At 42.0% G+C, this 25972-nt stretch overlaps 1 protein-coding gene across 1 annotated transcript in view; it reads left to right on the top strand.

The window, feature by feature from the left end:
- The first annotated feature begins 1322 nt into the window (after nucleotides 1–1322).
- Nucleotides 1323–25972, top strand: part of COL1A2 (collagen type I alpha 2 chain) — a 76258-nt gene continuing 51608 nt past the window's right edge. The window contains exons 1-11 of the mRNA XM_048511157.1: nucleotides 1323–1605; nucleotides 5704–5714; nucleotides 6216–6233; nucleotides 7193–7228; nucleotides 11682–11765; nucleotides 13543–13599; nucleotides 20589–20633; nucleotides 21395–21448; nucleotides 22187–22240; nucleotides 22922–22975; nucleotides 25011–25064. Of these exons, the coding sequence (XP_048367114.1) occupies nucleotides 1536–1605; nucleotides 5704–5714; nucleotides 6216–6233; nucleotides 7193–7228; nucleotides 11682–11765; nucleotides 13543–13599; nucleotides 20589–20633; nucleotides 21395–21448; nucleotides 22187–22240; nucleotides 22922–22975; nucleotides 25011–25064 (537 nt within the window). The 5' untranslated portion in view covers nucleotides 1323–1535. The remainder of the gene's footprint in view (nucleotides 1606–5703; nucleotides 5715–6215; nucleotides 6234–7192; nucleotides 7229–11681; nucleotides 11766–13542; nucleotides 13600–20588; nucleotides 20634–21394; nucleotides 21449–22186; nucleotides 22241–22921; nucleotides 22976–25010; nucleotides 25065–25972) is intronic.

Below are 25972 nucleotides of genomic sequence, written 5' to 3'. Positions count from 1 at the left end.
GCAGAGAGAGACTGATGACGCCTGACCAGGCTACTGATGCCCAGGAATTCCGGGATGGGGGAAGAGGAACGATGTGGAGACAGAGAGATGAAACCCTCCGCTCTCTTTCCTGGACAGAAGTTCCCTAGAAAACAGGGGAACTGACTTGCAAGGAATGGCATCCTCCAAGCCTGCAGAGATCTTGCTGGACTTTAGCCAGCCCTGGCCTGTGGTCCTTGCAGGAGTTACAGCCTCTATGCAGGCTGGAAGTGGGAGGGGAGGAAGGCAAGCCCTGAGGCCAAGTTGTCTGGACCAGGATCCTTAGTCAGCCTGGACGGGAAATGGGTCCAGTGCCCGGCCTGATTTCTCCCCCTGCTGTCCAATGAAAGCGACCTTGGATTTCTCTGTCCTTGAGGGAGGGGGCCTGAGCGGGTGGCTGGTGGAGAGGTTCAAGTTGAGGCGCTCAGTCTGCAAGTGATGCTGTCCCAGTTCCCTGGCTAAATGGAGTGGACAAGGGTTGGGGTGTAGAGGCCAAGCAAGCCAAGCTGAAGAAGAAAGAAGGGTCAGGGGGTGCCATACCAGGGCACCAAGAGGATGTGGGAGAGGTGGAACTGGAGTGTTCCTGTGTGTGTGTGTGTGTGTGTGTGTGTGTGTGTGTGTGTGTGTGTGTAATGCATGCATGTGCACAAAATTGTCAGTGAGTTTCGGAGACCCTCGTGTGCCTGGTGGCTTCAGCCTCCTCCCAGTGCCACGTCCGGAGGTGCTCCAGTCTGCTGCTGCTGACCCAGGGAACCCCAAGGAGAAAGGTTCCTTGGAGCCACCTTCCTCCACTCCCGACTGCGACCCCCCCCCCCGCCCTTGCTCCAGAGTAATCCCGAGCGAGGGCTCTGGCAAGCATCGGGGTTTGCTTGGGCTGTCCTGGGAGGATCAGAAGCTCCAGGTGCCCGCCGGGCGCTGCCCTCCTTCACCTCGACGGCAGGTCCTGGACAGCTCCCGCTCTGAAAGCCGCCGGCTGTGCCGCCTGCCTGCAAGTCCCAGCGTCTCCCAAGCGGGCAACCCCCAGCAGGCGAGGCCAGCAGCGGGGGAAGGGAGGAAAGGGGGTCCAGACAGCCAGTCATTTTTTCCTCTCTGAAAGTGTCCACGTCCTCAGAAAGAATGGAACCAATTTGACATCCCCGCCCCCCGCCCTCCAGGGTCCCTCCCCCTGCCCCCCCCCCCCATTCTCTGCCTCCATCCCTCCCAGCAGCTACCCCAAATGCTGGGACAGGTTGGAGATAAAGGTCACGTGACCAGCCCTCTTCTCCCCGTGTCCCCCCGCCCGCGCAGTTTGCGGCTCGCCCATTGGACGCGACGCGTTCCACGGCTCCGTCTGCGCGGGGAACCTCCTGCCGTATAAATAGGACCGACGGGGGCTTTATTATTTTAGCATCCCGGGCTTCTGCTAAGTTTGGAGTTAACGCGCCGCCTGGACTGTATGCCTGCGTCCCTTAGGTAATAGCTCTCCACCGACCCAGGGACTCTGAAACACAAGGAGTCTGCATGTCTAGCCGGTAGACATGCTCAGCTTTGTGGATACACGGATTTTGTTGCTGCTCGCAGTAACTTCATGCCTAGCAACAAGTCAATGTAAGTGCCTTCGGGTTGTTTGCAGCCGGGTGGGGAGGGGGGGATCTGCTAAAGAATATTGCTTTCCCCTATTTTTCCCAGCAGGGGAGATACTAGGGAAATTCCAGACCCTTTCAAGCTGGGCATGTTTCCAAGCGTAAGAAAATATATACTGCACGGGTTGCAAATGTGCTGCTCTGGTATGTTAGGGATTTGGGAGTTAGAGGTCTTCAAGGCATCGGATAGAACGAGCAATGAGAGAAAGATTTCATTTCCATCACACACACACACACTCTCTCACAAAAGTGAAGAGTTTAGACTTGTTCAAAACTTCTTGAAACCCCCACCCCACCCCGCTCAGTTGCAGTTAGACTGGCCATAAGCCAAGCAGTCTCCCCCTCCCGCGTATTCCCTCCTATCTTTAAAAAAAGAGGCATTTTAAAACTGAATCCACTACTCTAAAGAAAAACTCAAAAAAGTAACATGAGGGGAAACCATAACAGGGATGCTAATGAGGCTGGTACTGAGTAAACACAGAAATCCGAAATACAGAAACATCGTCTGCTTGGAGAAGTTTTAAAATACTTTTTACAGCCCACTTGTTGGAAGAAGTTCAGGAAACAACAGAGAATCGTAGCTGCTTTGAACCCATCCAACGCATTTTAGGGCGTTGTACCTGATCTTTGTGTGAAGCTGAAGTGTTATGGATGCTCTTCATGCGCCCTCTAGCGGGAAGCAAGAGAAAGCACTGGCGACCCCACGTCGAACATTTGGAGTCTAGAGGGACCGACCAACTCTTATGAAAATGTTATTTATAAGACTGCTAAGTTATTCGTCGCGCCACACTCAAGGAGAGAGAGAGAAGATATTTCTAACGAGCAGATCTCTTGGGATCAGTTATTCAAAATCTTTGCTTTGATGTGACTTGGATCAAAAGAAAGACAGTTTTGAGAAAATGGGAACAAAGGAAAGAAAATATACTTTTTTCTGATTTGGGGGTGGGATAGAGGAAGACAAACCAACTGATAGATCTAATTGATGTCCCGGGAAGCTTTTGGAACCTGATAATCCATAGTGACCCCTTGGGGTGAGGAAGACAGCAAAGTAATCAAGAGTAACATGCAGTATAAATACACCACAGCAACACTCTAATGAGTTTATTACTCTACCAGACTAGATAACATTTGTTGAAATATCTTTAGTCCATTGTGCAGGGGTTTTAAAGACAGTGAGGGAATTATTGAATGTATTGACACTGGTTCATATCCTAGTGTAAGATCAACAGTATTTGAAATTCACAAATATGTTGTGAGGTAAATTATCCTGAAAGAGCAACTTCTCTAAGGCCACCTCCTGAGCTTCATAACTAAGAATGGATTTCAGCCTATTCTTATGTGCAAGCTAATATCTCTAACCGCAGTAGCCATGGTGATACTTTTCTTTTGGCCTAAGAATAACTTTAATGTTGCAGCAACTGAGAGAAAAATTCCTGTGTGTCTCAGTATTTTCCATGATACACACTCAGAAGATGATCACCAAACCTATTTGGTATTTTTAAGCATATGCAAGTTTTAGCTTTCAAACCAGCAGTTCCATATGGCAATAATGCCTAAAATATTTGGTTCCTTTACCCAGGCAAGTTCTGTCCATAAAGAAGCATTTGCAGTACACTTTTTGTGTGTGTGACGAGCTGCTGGACTAGCTGAAGTAGAAATTCTGTTAGGTTTAGTGATTGAACACTAACCAAAAATAATTTAGGAGCATTTTCTTCTTTGTAATTATATTCTTGCATCACTGAATTCATCCTACCTTATGCACCTTTTAAATAGATTTACTTCTCCCTCTGGTGACAAGGGGAAGAATGACAGTTTTCCCAAACCAATAACACAGCGCTACTATAGCACCAGTATCAGTTGGTACTTCCCAAAACATTGATAAACCCCATCCCTAGCAAGTGCCATTTAAAGTGCATTTCTCAAAATGAATACCTATTTATTCAGCCATCTTACGAAAACACAGTCTGGGCATATTTCTTCATATGATGCATCAAGTCACTGAGAATATGCTAAATTAATCATTTCTACCATACCTTGTTTTCTCATTGATATTCTTCTGAGTCAGTATTTTGTTTTATGTGTTGCATGAGCCTTGCTGTTAGTTTTTATTATAATAAATGTATTTGCAAAATTAACAGGGGACTCTTAAAGTTCGTGTCAAACAATCTTGCTAAAAGATCGTTTTGACGCACTTTTGCACTTAAGAAGTAACAGTGAGTAGCAATTCTCTCAGGAGAAGCAGTTTTTCAGATTCGCCACTCAGATGTCTCTGTGGCATAATCATGCCTGTAGGTTCAGGGTATATTTATTCTGCCCCCAAACTGGAGAACGCATTTGGGTAGCAAGGGAATGAGAATATGACTTTTTCTGCTCACCCTTCACTCCTGCTTTGTGCAACTTACAGAAGAGTGAGGGCGAAAGGAAATACTGCATGTATCTCACCTGTGTGAGGCTGGTATTAATATTTTTAGCATGGTCATTTTAAAATCAGGAGAGACAACTTTTCAAACTGGTGGCATAACAGACATGTTGATGACATTGTTGATGACATTTGGACCTACCTCAGTGTTAATCTGAACATTTTCTTGAAACAAGGCCTTCCATGTCATAATACAAATTAATTCTGAAATTCCATTCAGTTCTTAAAAAATAGTCTACCATGCTTTGCCAGGGGCTGCTATCTGAGAAACACAACTCCAAAGTCTCCCTATGTGTGTGTAAAATGCTGTCAAGTCACAGCTGACTTATGGCAACCCAGTAGAGTTTTCAAGGCAAGAAACTAACAGAGATAGTTTTCCACTGCGTCCCCCTGCAAAATGATCCCACTTGGTGGTGTCCCATCCAAGCATTAACCAGGGCTAGGCCTACTACGTGAGACCTGATGAGATCAGGTTTGCCTGAACCATCTAGGTCAGGGCCCAAAGTCTCTCTATTCACATAGTAATAGTCTCACGATTCTCTGGATATGGACTGATGTAGGGATTTGAACTTTATCTACCAGAGCAGCAATTCCTAACCTGGGTTATGCGTACCCCCAGAGGTATCCACCAGAGCAATCAGGGATACATGAAAAAAAGTTATGTAATGGGTTTGCTAAAATGGAGGGACAATGTTAAAAAAATGGGTTGCTGAGGGATACGCAAGTGAAAAAAGTTGGGAACCACTATACTAGAGCAATCCAGTATGCGGCCTTTCACCAGTTTAAATTTTAAGGAAATAAAATATTCAGAAAGGTTGGATGAAAGGCTGATGAATCTGTAAACATTTGCATTCCAAAAGTAATCATATTCAAACAATATTCATATCTGAGCAAATAGTATGTGCAAAAATGACCTGAAAGAATAACCAGACCTCCTTACCGATACGAAAATATGAAAACTAATAAACTCATCTCAGCTTTGAATGCTGATTTTGCCTACCTATGACACTCAGGTGTGTTTTAAGAGGCCAAACTCGCTTGTCCTGATTCAGTTTCAGCGAGTACACCAGGGCTGGGATTTGAAGGGCCATTAAATGAGCGATATTTATTTATAATTATTTAAACTACTTCTATCCTACCTTTCTCCTAAAAAAAGGACACAAAATGGTTGAAAATTTAAAAAAACCCACAAATCATCATTATGATGTCTGTATGCCATCCTTCACTGGAGGTTCCCCTGGTCTTCAGGAGTGGTAGGAAGGGGGTACAAAGATTACAGTGGAAAGGGAGGGGGGGGAACTCAAGTTTGCTTCCGGTTGAACTGTGTATGGCCCTGTGTATGGCCATTTGGATAATGGTAATTTTACACCATTAAATGTAGCCTTTGATTAATGTAGCCTTTGAAATCAAACGAGGTGCTGTTTTCTTTGAGATACCTTTAGAACCTGAAGTGAGTCATCCATCAGCAAACTGCTACAATGTGCCAAACTTAATTACCGGTAGCTTTAAATTCAGTTTTATTTTAGTCCTTCCTACTTTTGGCATTTCAATAATGACAATTGTAACATTTTTAAAAAATATAAAGTGCTCTGTAATTCCCAAATTAATTGTGTGTTTTTTTCCTTCCTCTTGTATTTTCTCCAGATGTGAATGAGGTCAGTACAATCATTTTAAAAATAAAACCAAATGGACAGAATAGACTAAATGCCCAGTTACTAACCAAGGAGTGCATGAGCAAATGTTTATTAAGTATCATGGGGCTGCTTGGAAATGTATCCTCCCCTAGTTTCCTAATGGGCAGTCCTTCTCATACAAAAGCTACCTTCATAGGTGAATGCAAGATTAAGAGGGTCTGGTTCAGCAGCAGAAGCCATACAGCATGCTTAATAGTTTGGGGTATGGATGGCTGCCCTTTTAACGCCAGGAGTCAGAATACTACCATTGCATTAGAGGACGCATGAATGAGTTCTGGTAGGACTATTTTATTTTATTTCAATTGCACAATGTAGTAAATACTAACTTAAATTAGTTTTCTGTACTAAATATACATTTCTTCCAACTAATTTACCTAACAAACTTGGTTAACGCTAGCACACAAAATGAAATATTGATAACTTTAGTTGTTTCCCTCTAACTTTATATCTGTTCCTTTCCAGGCAACGGAAGGACGGAAGGTGAGGAATTATTCAAAGATTCTTAGCTAACAATTTGGAAGCTATCGGGGCAATCCTTAACAGGTCTACTCAGAGACCTTCATTTTAGTTCATGGGGCTTCATCCTAGGAAAGCATTTTTTAGGATTGCAAATGTCGTTTCCTAGGTAACATCTAGCATCCTAAAGAAGAACTAAGTAGACTGGAATAGGTGAATGTCTTAAATAAAAAAGAAAAAAGTTAAACCCTGTTGGAAGTAAACCCCATTACTTTTTATGAACTTTCTTGGGCTCACAGCTAAGCACATGTGAAGCCTATTTTATTTTTCATCTTCATAGAAGAAGTAGCTTCTACTAAGCTCAGTGCTATGCCTGTTTATTCAAGAAGTAATTTCTGCTCATTTCAGGAAAGCATGCTCCAAAGGGACTGTGAAAAGATATTGTAGAATTAGTTGAAAGTACAGTTTATGGAATGTTTATGGGTTTCGCCTGTGTTTAGACATGTGATATATTGATTAACGTGTGTTGAAATACATGAAATTTGAAACCAACATTTACAGGAGAGGAATAAGACCTAAACATTCTTCTTCAAAGTCTGTCTGAGATCAAATGGGATCAAACAGTGATGCAAACTTCTAGCATACTGAGGAATTTTCTAAAGCATGTACAGCCTTGCTTTAGAGCATAATCGTGTAATAGATTGATGCTAGATACTTAATGATGAGCTAATCAGTAGTAAGTTTTAAAAATTATTTAATTTAGTTGAGCAAACTACCAGTAGATTAAGAACCGTTTGCTGTCCTTTCTTGTTGCACTATTCTATAAGGAAACTATTGTTTATGCCTTTCATTTACACCTATAAGTACAATGTTTTGGCAGATTTTCATTAACAGACAGTTCTCGCAGTGTCTGCTGGTTTATGTGCTTAAATTATTAGCTTAAAAGATTAATCCACAACTGATGCATTTCTTTTTGTTTTCAGGGCCCCAGAGGAGACAAAGGGCCACCGGGAGAAAGGGTAAAGAATCAGGATTCTGCTGACTTTTAACTTCTCCCGTTCAGCCACTGCTAGATAACTGGGAAAATCCTGTTGGTTATGTACACAGTATAGAGGGAAAAATATCAATTTTATGAACGTTATGAATCATCACCTATCTACACTTATGGGGAAGGATATGGCTGCTTGTTCCATGTTCTCTCTCTCTCTCTCTCTCTCATTTTCTGAGGTAATTCAGATTAATGAGGTTATGCTGTACTCTGTTTGACTAAACACATTTATTTGGGATATTCACATGTGCATGGTTTGTGGAAAGTCAGTGAAGTCAGAGAAGATATGTGTTTTTAAATTAGATCAGAATGTGGACCAAAAACCTAATCGTTTATCCGTTTTGAAATGGGAGGATATCTGTCTTCCCAAGTCCCACTGAAGTGCCTGGATTTGATTACACAGGGGGTCTGCAATCTGCGGCTCTCCAGATGTTCATAGACTACAATTCCCATCAGCCCCAATTGGCCATGCTGGCAGGGGCTGATGGGATTTGTAGTCCATGAACATCTGGAGAGCCGCAGGTTGCAGACCCCTGGATTACACCTAACAGGCCTTTGCCCTGACCTGGATAACCCCAGGCTAGCCTGATGTCATCAGATCTCAGAAGTTAAACAGGGTCGGCCCTGGTTAGCCCTTGGGCTAGTCACAGTTTTCTGGAGCTCTCTCAGCCCCACCTACCTCACAGGGTGTTTGTTGTGAGCGGGGAGGGGCAAGGAGATTGTAAGCCCCTTTGAGTCTCCTACAGGAGAGAAAGGGGGGATATAAATCCAAACTCTTCTTCTCTTCTTAGTATTTGGATGGGCAACCTCAAAGGAATACCAGGGCCATGACATGGAGGCAGGCAATAGCAAACCACTTCTTCCCTTGAAAATCCAGTGGGGTCACTATAAGTCCGCTGTGACTTGAGAACACCAAAAAAAATCCCACACACACACAAAAAAGGGCTTCCAGTATACATTCATATAGCTCAGTCATGAAATATATTGACTGAGAAGAATGTTCTATTCCAGGGGTAGGGAACCTGCGGCTCTCCAGATGTTCAGGAACTACAATTCCCACCAGCCCCTGCCAGCATGGCCAATTTGCCATGCTGATAGGGGCTGATGGGAATTGTAGTTCCTGAACATCTGGAGAGCCGCAGGTTCCCTACCCCTGTTCTATTCATTACAGTGTAATCAGTAGAGGGCCATAGCTTCTTGATGTGGATGGCAAGGCATGCTCTTGTGTCACTTAGGCCCCTTCCGCACATACACAATAATGCACTTTCAATGCACTTTGCAGCTGGATTTTACTGTGCGGAATAGCAAAATCCACTTGCAAACAACTGTGGAAGTAGATTGAAAGTACATTATTCTGCATGTGTGGAACGGGTCTTAGTTTGACTGGCTTGCTTTACTGACAATTTGTTGATGTAACCATCCAGCTAATTATCTGTGTAACATCTGGTAGATTCAACAACCGTGTGGCGGAAGCAGTTTGCAAGTTCATTGTGGCATGACTATGAATTCAGGAATGGTGACTTCAAATGGTTTCCAACGTTCTCTTTCTAATACTCCCCAAACCTTTTCTTGCTGCATTCACCTAAATTCAGCACTATCTTTTCTGTACTAATCTTAGACTTCCCTTCAGATTGCTTCACAAATCTCCCCTTCGGTGATTTCTCCAAATATTTTGTCTGGCCAGGTGAAGAACACATATTTTCACTCTTGCTGGTTTGGCAAAGAGGCAATGTGATACAACTTCCCTTCCTTCATGTGATATTCTATAGGATTGTCTCTTGTGTGTTTCAGTAAAATAGGGAAACAGACAATGCTTGGATTTTGATTTGACAGGATCAGCTATTGTGTATGGGGCTTCTAACACAGAGGACTAAGAATACAAGTCATAAATCAGGCCTTGAAGACATAGTTGTTGACAGTACCAAACCTAAAAAGGGTTATGCCCTTCTAAGTCTTCAGTGGACTTCAAAAGGTACAATTCTTTTTAGAATTGTGCTGTACATACAACTTCGCAAGTATTTTCAACAAGTATGTGAAGCAACTGAAGTGAATGAATGTTTTCTGCCACTTTATAATATCAGTGCATATTTCAGGGAATCTAGAGACCATTGCTCTTTACAGCATCTAAGTGCAATGGCAGTAGTACATGTATCACCACAAAGCATGTAAAGCGGCTCTAAGGTGTTTAAAAATATATTACTGAAGGTTGTGGTTTTAAGGTAGCCCTTAAGACTCCATCCTTGCCCCTCCATTTGGTAACCTGGATTGAAAACTGCTGTTTGACATTTAGTGAAAAACAGAACTGTTTGTAAACCAGGTGTTCCACAAATATATACCACCTGTTGTCTATGGTCCAAGCAGGTGGTATAAATAATTTGTCAAGATTTGATAAGTTGCCTTTAACACAGCATGTCACAAGTTGTTTATAGGCCTAATTTAGAAACAATTTAGTAACCTGAAATGGTCTATGCCAGTGGTGGCGAACCTTTGGCACTCCAGATGTTATGGACTACAATTCCCATCAGCCCCTGCCAGCATGGTCAATTGGCCATGCTGGTAGGAGCTGATAGGAATTGTAGTCCATAACATCTGGAGTGCCAAAGGTTCGCCACCATGGGTCTATGCTCTATAACAGTGATGGCGAACCTATGGCACGCGTGCCAAGGGTGGCACTCAGAGCACTCTCTGTGGGCACGTGAGCACAGAGTTCGTCATTTAGGGGAAGCGGAAAATCACCCCCCACACACACACACACACATATCTAGACTGGCTTTGCTTCCAAGGGTTGTGATTCACCCATTCAAAGTGTTACACGGTTGCTTCACCAAGCTTACTCCCAAGTAATGCGTGCCTTGGAGCAAACTGTTTTTTTCTAAATTAAAACCTCAGTATTCAGGTTAAATTGCCATGTTGGGCACTTCGCGATAAATAAGTGGGTTTTGGGTTGCAATTTCGGCACTTGGTCTCGAAAAGGTTCACCATCACTGCTCTATAAAATGTGTAGGGATCCTTTCCCCCAACAGATATACTCACTGGAAAAGTCACTGCAGATCCAGGTGCATTCTGGGCCAGCCAGAAAGAGCTGCATTTGCAACTTGCCTAGAATGTACCTCATTCCTGGAATTAGAATAGACAGTTAGTATGTGACTGCCTTTCATCAACCATAAAATTCTGATGATGTGAATGCAATTCAGGAATCCACCCATATCAGAATATTTGTTGTGCCTAATACATGGGCATCTGTTAACAACTAAAGGGATTTTAATCATTGTGATTTCTTGAAATATGAATATGCACCTAGTTAAGTAATTCTGATGTTGATTATAGTATTAAACACAGGACTAACTATTCAATAGTTCACAATGGGTTTGAAAGCCAAATTGACTTGCATTCTGTTGATGTATACAAAGTTGTAGCAAAGGAAGCTACTAGAAATCTTGGGACGGGGAATGCATAGATTCTTTGTATGAGGCAAATTGTTATGTTCATTATCTAATTTATATAAAATATTACTGGAATTGAGCATGTCTGCTTTGCAATTAACGGAGCCACAGCAGTTTTATGCAATAATTTATTTTCATAGCCCAGTTCAATACAACCATATTTAGTCCTCCCCTCCCTGGTTCTTAAATCATAGTTTGTTACTACTGTACATTTGTTTTAAATACCCACTGTCCAAAAGACAACACTCAATTTTGCCTTTGTATCACCTTAAGTGTCAAAAGTTAATACAAGTTACATGCGTTTTGCATAATTTTGGGGGTCAGAACCTGCTGACTAGGAAAGTTCCTGCATTATTTCAGGGAGTTCCCCAGGGTTCTGGGAACAGACAAGAGTTTCCCAGGGTTCTGGGAACCTTTCTTTGTATTACAGCTAGGATTTGCCAAATTTGGGTTGAAAAATTTATGGAGATTTGGGCGTAGATCTTGGGGATGGCAGGGGTTTTGGGGAAGGAGAGACCACAGTGGGGTAGAATGCCATGCAACCTACCTCCAAAGCAGCCATTTTCCCCAGGGAAACTGGTTTCAGTAGTCTACAGATCAGTTGATGTTCCAGGAGAACTCTAGGCCGCATTTGGGGATTGGCAATCCTAATTGCTTCCCTCTCTAGTGGCACCTGTTCTAGCCATTTGTAAAACACTTTTGGATCCTTATTCTCTTTCACATGTCAATTCTGTATTGAAGTTTTAAAAATATTTAAAAAGAAAATGCATATCCTCACAAAACTGTACTGTGGTCTTCCTCCTTCTCCAAATTCTGTGATTTCCCATGAATAACTTAGAAAATGTAAATGGTTCTAGCTTTCAAACATGGTCATGTTACCTGGTATTATTCAATACCAGCTTACATTTCTTAATAATAAACTACTTAAAATGTCCTGGCTATTTCCATTTTTTACTGACTATTGTAAATTTTTTCCCATAGGGTCCTCAAGGCATACCAGGTAGAGATGGTGAAGATGGTCCACGAGGCCCCCCAGGTCCCCCTGGTCCTCCCGGTCTTGGAGGAGTAAGTCATCTAAGGTTTATTTATTGAAATTGTTTGGTGGTGCATTGTAACATAAATAGCTTAGCACTCTTTTAAAAAGGGACAAACTTCCTATTCCATGAGCATATCACCTCAGATCTATTCTCCAACTGTGATTGTTGCCTATACAAAGATGCAAAGATTTCCAGAGTTATGTACAGTAAAGGGATACTGTTTTCTTTTTAAATTCTTTTCCTTCATTCTGTACATATTCCTTTGTTTTGTACATTCTGTACTCAAAAGCTGTTCTTGTATTCAAGAGTTAATTAATTGAGTTCATATGAAAAACTTGGCCACAAAGTCATTTACACTGTTTTGCTGGTGACATTGTACAACACCTTCTGAATATGAAAGAGGGCTATACATTTAACACATTCTTCTCTGCAGAATTCTTACTTGCAGTCACAAAAGTCTTGAGAGACAATTCTGTTACTTCTGCAGTCCCTGATTCATTTTCATGGGATAAATTTCTAGCTTGATTTTTTCCAGATTGTCTCGCGATCGTTAAGTTCATACAAATTGCAAAAGAAACATAAATTAAAATCAATAAATAGATAATATTCTATAAAAGTAGCTAAGCTAATATTATCTAAAGTACTGAACCATGTTACTTGCACTTTCTTGAAAAGGATATCAGGTTACTAATATACTCACTAGACTGGGAGATGAGGCCCGATGAAGTCAATTGAATCTATTCCTGATAGTAAACTTGTTTGAAATGAGGCTGCAAGCAGAAACACTGAAATTAAAGTCAGTACGAATCAGAAAAGTTAATTTGGTATAATCCTAGTGCCCCATTTTACACATTATGCTGGTTAATCAAAATAATCAACATGTGATTTACATTGCCATCCTAAGCAGAATTCCACCTGTCTGAGTCCATGGAAGTCAGTGTGCTTAGAAGGTGAATAATTCTGTTCAGGAAGTGACGTAGGTATAGACTTTTTATGGGGTGGGTTCGGTGACTGAGGGCTTTCTGGCTGTTTCATTCCATTAATTGTTTCAAGCAAGCCAGACATGCAATGGGAAGGGTTTGAACCCGATAACCCCTCCCCCCTTATCTACATCCCTGGGGCACTGCTAAATGCCTGTAACCTGGACTAGAAAGACTGGTCATCTTTCTAGAAGGATTACTGCTCTGTGTTTTAGCAAGCATACAATGGAAATATAAAACCAGGTGATATCTGAATCAACCATTATCTAAAGCTATTTTCTGATCATCCATGAGATAAGATTTAAACAGTAAACAGTTAATAGATCTTTTCAGAAGCTTCTTCTAGATATCTGCAAAACTTTGCTTTAATATCTTGTAGTTATAAACCACACCTGGAAAAGTCTAGAATACTAATTGTATATTCCCAGTATAGTGAAATTATTTTTGTGCTATGATATTTATTTTCCTTGAATCAGCTTGTGCAGCTAACCTTTTAGGCGGATTCCGCATGGGCCAAAAACACCGGTGTGAAAACGGTGTAAAATGGTTTAAAACAGTGTAAAAAGGTTTACACCGTTTTCACACCACTGTTTTTTGGCTCATGTGGAATCCGCCTTAATGTCACTCCAAGCTTTCACCATTGGTAAAAACCAAGTCCCATACTTTTTTTCAAACCAAAAGGCTTAGATTTATTATGACAACAGGCATTTTGGGATAATTAAAATTAGCGACCCAGAAACAATAACTGTGTCTTCGGTGTACCTTATTTAAATGCTAAAGAAGTTCTTTTGTATTAAAATAATTTCTCCTTTCTATTTTCTATAGAACTTTGCTGCTCAATATGACCAGTCTAAATCAGCTGACGTTGGCCAAGGACCAATGGTAAGGAAGTATTTTCTTTCTGAACTCATGCAGATTACATGGGGAATTTTTACTTGATATCTTAAGCATATCACTCACTGAAGGTATTGCTTGGTACAATCCTGCCTCTGGCAGTGGCAAACAGAGATGAAGATATGGCTACCTTAGTGCATGCTTATACACCCACACCCAAAGAAATTGGGAGACCCAACGTGTATTACCATCAGTGGCAACTGCCACCCCCGCTCACTCCCCGAGTGGTGTGTTATGTGCTGTTGCCTCTATAGAATGGCATGGTCAGTTTCCATGTGTCAGTCCAGGCTAAGCTTGTCATCTCCTGCATACCAGTGTGGATAGAGCTGGAACTGACTGTTCTTCCAGTCCTGTTGTGGAATAGGTGAGAATATTCCTTGCAAAGAGTTGGTTTGTACCGGGGATCACTTGCAGGCTGAATGTCAGTAGCTGAGAGTAGGACTGTAAATCTCCAGGTGGTTTCTAGAGATCTCCCACCATTACAAGTGATCTTGGTGACAGAGGAGAAAATGGCTGCTTTGGAAGATGAACTTTATGGCATTATACCTCATTAAATTACCTCCCTAAACCGCATCCTCCTCAAACTCCACCCCCCAACATCTCCAAATATTTCCCAATCCAGAGCTGAAAAACCCTAGCCCAGAGGGAGACAGGTCATTCAAGGTTTCCTGTAGCTGGCACATCCTCCACATTTCAAGACTCAAAAGGTTTCCACATAAAAAAATAAGAAGACCCCAGCTGGATCAAGCTAGCAGTCCATCTTGTCTAGAAGCCTATTCACAGAGTGGCTAACCAGTTGCCTGAAGAGCCAACAAGGCATAGAAGCCAAGACCTTCTCCCCAATGTTGCCTTCTAGTACTGATATTCAGAGTTTACCATCTCTGAAAGTGGAAGTTACTTTTAGTCCTAATGATCTAATATGCGTAGCTGGCCCATCCTCACTGTACATAAGGCATAAACTGGCGGACAGAAAACCCACTTCTAACAAGGACTACCAAATGCATATTTATACATCCATATTGTCTGTTCATAACATGGAAAGCCTAAAGTATTTCTTATAGTCTGCAGACCTAAGCAGTCTGTAACTGGAAGTATACCCAGTGCGTTTGAATAAAGCTGATTAGAAACACAGTAACAGTGGCTGTGGCGATGGAAAGTGCCATCAAGTCACAGCTTATGGCAACCCCATAAGGTTTTCAAGGCAAGAAACGTTCAGAGATGGTTTGCCTTTGCCTGCCTCTGCATGGGCTGAGAGAGTTCAAAGAGAACTGTGACTTCCCAAAGGTCACCTAGTAGGCTTTATGAGAGCCCACTGCTCTTAACCACTGTACCACACTGACTCTCTGAGGTTGTATTGCAGCACAGATCACACTTGCTAACTCTTGCTGCCATTTGGCATAAAATATTAGCAATATTGTTTTATTTATTTAATGCATTTACATGCTGCTTTTCTCCCCAACGGGGACCCAAAGCAATTTATGTAGTTCTCTCCACCACCATTTTATAAAGTTTCAAACCTGTATGATACCTACTATCCCTGTTAAGGTTTCCATAAAATCAGGCCTGTTTAATTAACCATACCTTGAAACAATGTGAAGTAGCTTAAAAAGATCCCATTCCAGGTTATTTGGAGGGGAACCCCCCCCCCCCCACCAAATTCCTGCTAAGCCTTAAAGCAACCAGCTAATCCCATTTCACTGACCAGGGAGGGAAGAGTGGGGAGCTCAACACCAAAAGCATGGCAACAAGGTGAGATGGCTTTGAAGAGCCCTCTATCCTTTCATCTCTGTTGGTCTGGGTCCATAAAGCAGCCATTTTTCTCCACTCCTTTTAATATTGGTTATCCTCCAAGCTCTTAGGGGATGGACGTCAAAAGCCTCTCCTGCTTCAATCAAGATTCAGAAGTAGGGTAAAGAAGCATGACTGACTTATGCTTCTAGACCAGTGGTGACGAACCTATGACACTCCAGATGTTCATGGACTACAATTCCCATCAGCCGCTGCCAGCATGGCCAATTGGCCAATTGGCCATGCTGGCAGGGGCTGATGGGAATTGTAGTCCATGAACCTCTGGTGTGCATTGGTTCACCACCACGGTTCTAGACCAACATTTCTCAACCAGTGAGTTTGAACCCAAAAGTGGGTCACATTGCCTATGAAAGTGGTCGTAGGCTTTTTCAGTTTAATTAATGTGTGCACGTTCTGCTTTGGTAAGTGGGTTACCTCATCAAGTAAATTTGGACCTGTGGGTCACCAAAATAGTTGGGAAGCCCTGTTCTAGACAATGCCCAACTGGTTCACTCACTGTTTTTGTAATGCTAAATTATTTTTCTTATGTTACAAAGAGACACATAGTCTAGGAGTCAGGAAATGGCAGGAAAAATTGCACTACCTTTTTGACAGAAAGGTTGGACCTGGCTGTGGAATGAATGAACTGGAGATAAGAGCCCAAGACGTAGCATTATCAAAATACTTAAGAGTAAAGGGCAGGTATCCTCTCAGTCTGTTCAGCAAAGTTGGAGAACTTCCTCAGCCTCGACAGCCTTCCCCCTCGTAGAAGTGGGTCTTCTTCCAGTGGAACAGCTACTTCTGTTGGAGGAATGCTTCATAGGCTAGAGAAAGACTTCAAACTCTTGAGCAGGTACAAGCCAAGGGGAACCCACTGAAAAGCTTGCCATGTAGTTCCCACAGCTGCCTAGAGAGACAGTTTACCTGGAACTTTTAACTACATGGATAAACTCAGCATGACCACACATTTCCTTCTTTACTACATCATGCACTTAGCTTTGAGCAGTCACTCCTAGTCATCTCAGCCTACTTTTCTGTGTATTGCCTTTCCTATGTTGCCAAAATGGGAGGCCACAGTTTTCTCTCACTTTCGGTTACGCTTGATTTTGCGGTAGAAAATCCTTTATGTTGGAACTCAGGAGGACAGGAGCTAGCACAAGTGAGTGCAGTTCTGTTGCATGTTGTTATAGTCATCCCATTCTTATCATGCAGTACATATCCAGCACAGGGCTAACATTAAGCAGAGAGTAAAATACCGCTAGATTTGTGTTTTATGTTGCGGCCATCTTAGGTGCAACCTATCCTCCGGTGACCAACTAAGTAGATGTACTAAGAATCTTACTGAAGTCTATGCAATGAAGCTATTCCAGCAAAGATTTATTTGGAGTTCTTCTGATTACTAGTCTTGCAAGAAACAGTTTTAAAGAGCATCTTGATTCAAAGGTAGTTTTGTTTCCAGGATGATAGAAAAATATTCAAAGAATGATGTTTGCATGCAGAGAGGTTAAAGAGATTGTTTTTAAACTCTGTGCCCAAAGAAACAAAAACATACAAAATTGAATCCTAAAGCTGGTAAGAATGTGAAGTTATTTGCTATTAAAGTCAGCATGAATATAATATTGGCTGTTAACCATAGACAAAATACTGGTAACTTGATTCTCAGAGCGATGATCTCCCTGCACCGTCTTGGGTCTAACAACCTGTTGCAGTGATGTCCCAGAACCAAAGTTCCATCCACTTCAATGGATGAGGAATCTCTGCTAGAAAGACATTGCAGGAAAAGGAGTTCTGTGTGTGTACTGGAGTTCTCATTCTCACAAGCAACCTTTCAGTCAGGGTGAACAGCGATAGTTCTGTGCTGAATACCGTGTTTCCCTGAAAAAAAAGACAGGGTCTTATATTAATTTTTGCTCCAAAAGATGTGTTAGGGCTTATTTTCAGGGGATGTCTTATTTTTTTCCATGATTTTGCACCACCACCACCACCCCACATTAGATTAGCTGCACTAGGAAATCTGTAACTATGGCTTATTTTTGGAGTAGGGATTATATTTTAAGCATCCTCCAAAAATCACGCTAGGGCTTATTTTTGGGATTGGTCTTCTTTTCGGGGAAATAGGGTACATATTTTTCATGTATCAGACATTTGATGGCTAGGTAATGTCTGTGGGATTGTTTTTGTCATGTGGTTTGAAGATTGCAGACTAGGCAGGAAGCTGTTGGTGTTCTTTCATCAGAATCGTTTCCTACCATTCATTGATATTTTCACTGGCAGCAGTCTTATTTAAATGACTGGGACTTGGCTGTACAAGAACACTCTTGCCCATTTAATTTGGTGGGGCTAACATGGTAGAATGTGCTGGTGTATATTGGTATTATGAAACCTAATCTGCTGATCATTCATTTGTTTTTGCACTGGCACAGAGGCTGATCCAGTATGGGCCAAAAACAGCAGTGTGAAAACAGTATAACCCCTTTTTCACTGTTTTAAACCCTTTTGCACCATTTTCACACTGCTGTTTTTGGCCCATGTGGAATCAGCCAGAGATATTTTAGCTCTGGAGCATAACAATAGGGGAAAGAGTGAGAGAGGGACTATGTTGGATCTCCTATCTCCTTGTTTTCACCCCCACCCGAGGATTTTAAGGTAAAAAGTAGGGTCTTGCTGGAGACATAGGCTTTGTTCTGTTTTTCCAATCTTTGTGAATCAATTTTCCACTGGGGAACTCAGTACTATGACCATCCTCATCTTCCATATAAAGCTGCCTCGATATAAAGGAAAGGCAGGGTAAAAATATTTCAATAAATAAATGTTGTGTTTAAAAAGCCAGAAATAGAAACTTGCACTTGCTGGGGCAAAGGATTTAACTGAGGATACAGCTATTTTCAAGCAAAAGTAGATAGTTGAAACTACAGTAGAATGAGTGTTAAATTATGTTGATTGCAATTGTTAATCTTCTAAGGATATACAAAACTATCTGCTTACTTATTTAGGGCACAAGCCATTCTTTCCTCTATCCAATTCATAAGAGAAAATCAATAAGGTTGCCAAGTGGCTATAAAAACATGTTATGGGCAAGTGACCTGAATTTTTGTATCACAGCCCAAAATTTGCCTGTAAATCAGAAGCAATATTTTTTTTCCAGTGCTTGTTTAGCAAAGAGGCAAATTCTTCTCACTTCACCACCCAAAGTCATTCTAAAACTAGCCTGGCAAACGATGCATGCCCTGTAGGGATTCCGCAGATGTTAGCTGCCCCAGCAATGATTGTTATGCAAGAAAAGTTCCACCTTCCACACCTGTGCACTTCCACCACCTGAGTAAACAGAAAGCTTTTAGTTTTACCTTAACTGTTAATATATGTTATCTAGAATGGCCTCAAAACAAAGGCCACTGACAGAAACACTACTTGAGTTTCTGCACAACACAAAAAGGACATCCATGGGATGTCTTAAAAAGAAGTGGGTTCTGATGTGCTTTCCAGACAGCAAAGGCATCAGAGGTGAAAAGAGGCAGTTTTTCACTGACAGTTTTGCTCTCTAGTGAGTTCCACCCTTAGCTTGCACCTGACATTTTGTGTGCAGCTGAATGGATTTTCCCTGCTGCAATATCCTGGAGGTTGGCCCAGAACGTTTGCTCTGCAAGGTCTTCTGAGCAGTTAAGATTCTCATATTTGTGTATTCATAGCTACAGAGATAGCTCACTGAATATATTTTTTTTTAAAAAAATATGAAAACTATACTTTGCCAGAATTGGCCGGACCAGGAGAGTACAATTATGTACTTTTGGGGCGGAAAAGGCACCTAGCATTGGAGCCTACAGAGCAAATATCCTGGGGCAATCTTCAGTAAATGGCAGCAGGGAGAGTCTCTCCAACCGCACGCAAAATATCAGGGGCAAGCTGAGGGTAAAACTGACCAGAGAGCAAAATGGTCAGGCAGGGAAAATAAGATGCCTCCTGTTCTCTGCATTCTACACAGCCAGACAGGAGACATCTTGCAGGTGGCTTAGGGGGGAAAGGTACACTTTGAAAAGAGGCCTTGATTTAAAATAAGGCGTCCTGAAGACTTCTTGGGAAGAAAGTTGTGTGGAATGCCTTCCCAGGTCACCTTTTTTAACGTTCCCAGGATATCTTATTTAGGCTGTGCAAAATGGACCTTTCTATGTTATCTTAAAAGTTACAATACGCATAGTTGTCCTTGTGGGGAAGTAGTTGTTTTAGTATGATTTTTGAAGGCAAACCCTCACATACTATAAAAGGCTTGGGAGCAAGGCATCTGAAAGACCACCTATGCTTGTATTTATTTAATTTTAATTTAATTTTATTAAACTTTTATGCCACCCATCTCCTTGTGGACTCAGGGCGGCTCACAACATATAAAATTTACAATATGAACTCATGTGGGCATTAAGATCATCCTTGGGGATCAGGTCCACCTGAAGTGAGCTGACTGACTTTGTTAGGGTCTCCTCTGCGAAGGTGTATCATCAGGAGGGCTTCTTTTCTGGATCCAGTGAACTGGTGCTCATTCTGATGACTTTTAGGCACCAGGCATAGACTTTGCTATTATTTATCCAGGCATTTGATGGAGCTGTTTAGAGCAATGACCATGGTTTTGCTGCAGTATTTTTTTAACTTGCCAGGGGTTATGAAGTTTGATTGTTATTTAATAAACCCTGGTTAGCAGATACAACAGTAATATTTCAAACAAATACTTCAGAATAGTATATTATACTGCCTTACATTGGGTCGAATCTAGTCCATTTTGACACTGCATTTCACTCAGTTCCACTTCCGTCTCATTCCACCTGGCTTTTGTCCATGCAGATCCCATGATTTCCAGCATGGCCTTTTTGGTTGATCATTTCTTCATTTCTCACCAGTGGAAAAGCTGATTGGATCCAACTCATTGGCTGCTGGAAAGATTATAGATACATTACAACTTATATTATGCTATTATTTTAGACTAATCCAATCTCTGGCTTTTTGCTTCCATGTTTACTAGGTGACTGTAGAAATATAGGCAACTAATTTAACTTATGTCAACCTCAACAACATTATTATTGCTGTTGTTATATTAATGTATCTGTGGGTCAGTATCACCATTTGCTTAAACTGAGTGATGCTGGCAATAATGCTGAATTATTATCTAGTGTTCTAACTGGATTTTTCCCTATATCTTTTTCCAGGGACTTATGGGACCCAGGGGCCCTCCTGGAGTATCTGGACCCCCTGTAAGTATATTCTGATCACAGCCATTGGTGATAATTTATACATCTGTACTCTATACATCAAGCATCACTTATAAATTAAGCCTAAAACCAATACCCCTACCTGTGAAAGAGATATATACTCCCAGCAAAACCAGTTCATCTTCTGCAGTGGTTAGCAGGCCACCAGGCTCTATGGTTACCAACCTCCAGGTGGTGGCTGAAGATCTCCTGAGATCACAACTAATCTCGATGACAGAGATCAGTTCACCTGGAGAAAATAACCACTTTCGAAGGTGTACTCAGTGGCCTGCCATACTGAAGTCCCTCTCCTCAATAAACCCTCCACCACTTAAATATCCAGGAATTTTCCAACTGGCATGTCTATCCCAAGAACTGGACCTGGCATACCATATCTTTGAACCTGTTAGCATGGTGGGAAAGTAAATCTCCTCCTCTTATCCCCCACCCCTTCTGTTGTACCCTATTCTCAAACTTATCTTAATTAAATCATGCTAAGAGGTGGCAAAGTACACAGGGAATCTTCCTGATATTTCTCCATGTTTCCACTGGTTATTTATTTTGGGCTTTTGTCTGGTTGGAAGTACCCTATATGTAGTTGCATCATATCCTAGGTCTCCAGGGTTTCCCCATTGGCTGTCTGAATACTTGATCTTGACTCTGTCTTCTTGGTACCATTTTGTGTTCAAATCCTTTCTCCATATACTTCCATCTATGAAAGAATGCCCACCATTTTAATATGGATTTTTTTTCATCCTCTGTAGGGTCCCGCAGGCCCAGTAGGGCATCCTGGTGAACCTGGTGAACCCGGTCAAACAGTAAGTAAAAATGTTCCATAACATGATAATGACTGGATTTTTGAAATTCCATCCATAATAACCATAAGAAACACAGCCATTATCACAGTTGCCCCAAGGGGCTGCAGTGTGAAATTCTACCTCTTACTTTCAGCAAGGGTTGTGAAGGATACCTCCTTCTGTTGGTTCAGCTGGCTAAGCACTGAACTTTTTTCTTATGTATCTGCAAGTTTCACTGTTGTCTATTTTATTTTATAACCTTCAAAAAGTGACACAAAATGTTTTCAGTAAATAAACATAACCTTTGTGCTGAAGGGTAGATTGTAGTACTGAAGTCTAAGCTCTGCTCATGAGTTGAGTTTAGTCCCAATGGAAGTCAGTTGCAGGTACCTGTCTCAAGGCTGACTTAACCTTCCATCCTTCTGAAGTTGGTAAAATGAGTACCCAACTTATTGGGGATAAAGTATAGATGACTGGGGAAGGCAGTGGCAAACCACCTTGTAAACATAGTCTGCCTAGTAAATGTTGTGATGTGACATCACCCCATGGGTCAGTAATGACCCAGTGCTTGCACAAGGGATTACCTTTTACTTTGCTTTTATAAAGACCAACAGGCAGGTTCTCAAAGCTTGGAAGCACTGAACTCTAGATAGAATCCTGATTTGGCCAAGATGACTAGTACAGATTTCATTCAAAGAAGCTAGAACAGCTTGCATTTATTGTTTTATTTAAAATTAAATTCTTACTCTTCATTGCTAGGGTCCACAAGGTGCTCGTGGTCCAACTGGTCCTCCTGGAAAGCCCGGAGATGATGTAAGTATTTCTGAAAAAATTCAGTAGGAGCCATCCTCTAAGTCAAACATCAGCTTTCAGCATTCATTGTACTCCTCTCTGTCTCTTCTTCATACAATTTCTGCATTTCTGTGTATTCAGACTTCTAATTCTACAACTGTTGGAATGTTTCTTGTGGCCCGTGGACATTTTATTACTCGCTGAATGTCACAGTGGCATTTATTCTAATATGCAATATGCAGTGTGTCTTATACTGAGTAAGCCACTGGCCTGTCTATCTCAGTATTGTCTGCTTGGATAAAGAGTACCTTCTAATGATTTCAGAGGTTTTCCAAACCCCAATTATAGCTGGCAACTCTGAACTTATGCTTGATCTTATGCTTGGGAAGCAGGCAGACTCTGAGCTGTTGCCTTTCCCACTTGGGAACTTAAGAAGTATCATAATCCTGTGTACTCAAAAAGTAAATCACACTGAGTTCAATGGAACTTACCTCTAAGTGGGATGCATATTAAGTGCAAACTTAATCTTTCCTACATAAGTTTTAATCTTTAACACAAAACTGCTTTAAAATGTGTCTGTGATCTCCTCTTAAAGAAAAAGAATACCCTGCATATGGGAACATGATATATTTATTGTTTGATATATATATTGTTCCACTGAAAATGAAGAGAGAAAGTAAATTTGTTTCCCCTTTATTTAAGGGCAATCCTGGCAGACCTGGCAGACCTGGTGAGAGAGGTGCTGGTGGCACTCAGGTGAGTGTTATCTTTGCTGTAGTCTTCAGAATCCACTAGATAAATCTGGCTGTGACTATGAGAAAAGGGAAACAATCTCTTCTGCTGTTCTTTAGGGATAGATTTACTGTAAAGACATATTTGCATGTTGTGTTATTGATCCCCCATATTCCAGTAATTTATGCTAGAGTTCAGCAACTTGCCCCAAGAGCAAATAGGGTCTCCTGAGAAAATTCTATGGGGAATCCCAGTTGCTAGCCCAAGCCAAGGGAAAGAAGCCATGGCTTAATGGGATTAATGGGGGTGGCAATAGCCGGGCTCTGTCCCTTCTCATGACCCTTCTTCAGAACTGCCCTTTAAGCAAATCAGTTGTTACTCAAGAATTATGGGTAAGCAAACTGTAGCATCAGCACAAGGTTGTCTAACTTATGTATGCAGCATTTCATAGAATGTTTTAAGTCACCTTGAGAACCTTGCAGGGGAAGCATAGGATATGAAGTATACATTCTTTACTGTATTGTGAATGTTTGCATTCAGAATCTGTATGTGTAGAGACTGGTTTGTTGCAATCACTTGCTCTGGAGGAAAGTGTGGTTGATTTCAGCAGAAGTTAATTTTGGGGGAAATGAGCTTAGCCAGTCCCCAACCTTTTGGAGCCTAACGCTGCTCTCCACAGGAGGCAGGGCCCAACCCAAATGGCTTCCATAGGAGGTGGAGTCAAATGGAATCCCTCCCTTCTCCCAAGAAGACAGCAAGCCCAAAGGGGGAATGAAATCCCTTTCATTTGCCTTACACAAACTTTCAGTCATGCCAACCACTTTCAGAAAAGCTCAGTGGGCACCAAGAGAAGTACTGCTGAGCACCTTGGCATCTATGGGCACCACACTGGAGAACCCTGAGCTTAGCATTGTAGTCTGAGGGCATTTCCATGTGTGAAGTTTAAATTACACACTGGCTGATCTTGTGGAAAAGAAAGGCATCTACAGTTATCCCTCCCACATGCATCACGTGTCGGCACAAGAAATTGTGGGATTTTGGGAAAAGTTTTGTGGAAGCCGCAGATGACACACGAAGACCAGCAGATGACACAGAAAAGATTTGGAAACTCAGAAATGCACAAAATATATGTATAATATTGTATATCAACATATTTTATCTAATACCATAAATATACACAAATTCTTGTTTAAAGTTAAAAGAAAAGAAAAAAATCAGGCCCTTTCCGCATGGGGCCAAAAACAGCGGCCCAGGGACAGAAAAACACCGGTCCCTGGGCAGCTGTTTGCACAGGCAGCACAGCTGCAATGCAGCAGCACCATACTGTGCGGCCCCAGGCGGTGCAAAGGCGCCACTTTCCACCTCCCTTCCCAAGGGAGGTTTTTGGAAAGCGCCGCCTTCCCATCAGCATGGTGAAGACGCCGCTTTCCCGTCCCCCCCCCCACTCACCTCGTCCTCCAGCGTCGGTCTGGAGGGCTGCTGAGACCCGCCCATGCTGCCCTCCAACCCCTGGAGGTCGTAGGGCAGCGTGGGCAGGTTCCTGCAGCCCTCCAGATTGACGCTGGAGGACGAGGCGAGTGAAGGGGGATGCAGAAGAGGCGGCCTTTTCTGTGCCGGCCTCTGCGAGGGCCGCTCACATGCCTCGTGCAAATGGCCCCCTCCCCTCCACCGGCATAATTTCTGCCGGTGGAGAGGTGCCCTTTCTGCCGTGCGGAAAGGGCCTTAGTTCCTGGTACAAGGGAAGGCCAAAAAAATGTCCATGGCATTCGAGATCCGGGGGGGGGGGGGGGCACATCCCTAATCCCAGCAATGTAAAAGAGATAACAATATAAAGGAAAAAAACATTCTGTACTATTCACTGCATTAGAAAGGATGAAGCATAATATATGCAAATGGCCGACAGAAGCTATGGCTCATGGGTTGCAAAAATTGTCAATGTGTTGCATTTTGGGACGATTGGATTCCAGATTTCAACATTATATTCTACATTCTATCCTGATGTATAGAATTAACAGCTCTTACTAGTGTCACATAAGATTTTTTTTCTTTCCCTTTTAAGGGTGCTCGTGGCTTTCCTGGAACACCTGGTCTCCCTGGTTTCAAAGGAATAAGGGTGAGTATTTGAGAAATGAATACAATGATGATGATGATGATGATGATGATGATGAAGGAGACTGATGGTGCCATTCTAAGCCAATTTACACTCTTCCAAATCCATTAACACAGTGGTTCTCAACCTTCCTAATGCCACAACCTTTTAATACAGTTCCTCATGTTGTGGTGACCCCCAACCCTAACATTTATCCATTTTACAGATGGAGAACACTGATGCAGAGAGTCTTAGGCGACCCCTGTGTCAAGGTCATTCAACCCCCAAAGGGGTCCCAACCCCCAGGTTGAGAACCACTGCATTAACGTCTATATATTTAGAAGCGTGCAACTGCAAACAATTGGCACTGTAAAAGTCAATAGCATAGTCCATACACACTACTGTGTCACTATTTTGTATAGCTGTTTATCTCAGACAAAACAAGCTAACCATTCGCCACAGATGGCAATGAAGAAAGCTGCTACCGACATCCTTTTAGTCTCTTAATTCTGTCAAAATTAATTCACCCTACGCTGTGTAAGAGTGGAATATTTTAAGGAAAAGAGATCTTCCCTAAATCCCAGATGCATCTACAATACATCAGTGCATATCCACGATTAGTATAGCAAACTGCAATTCTAATTGCAGGCAGAGAACTATCATCTATAGCATTTCTGCACAAAGTGGAAAAACCATCTATCAAATTTGTCGGAGGTCATTACCCTTTATCATCACCCTCTTCCCATTTTACTGCAGCCTTCCATGATTAAACTTCAAAGGTATTTAATTGTTAATTGACTTGGGCCATGCCATTTTTCCTTCCATGAGCATAGACTGCATGAGGCTTTTTGAATATGGATTTTATAGGAATTGGACATGAACCACATTGTAGGGCATGTCTTCGCCAGCCTTTTGGTGGCTATAATAGAAAG

This window comes from Sphaerodactylus townsendi, linkage group LG11 (genome assembly GCF_021028975.2).
Source record: "Sphaerodactylus townsendi isolate TG3544 linkage group LG11, MPM_Stown_v2.3, whole genome shotgun sequence".
NCBI classification, from domain to species: domain Eukaryota; kingdom Metazoa; phylum Chordata; class Lepidosauria; order Squamata; family Sphaerodactylidae; genus Sphaerodactylus; species Sphaerodactylus townsendi.
Note: the sequence above shows the minus strand (reverse complement) of the source record. Positions and strands in the feature narration are given on the sequence as shown.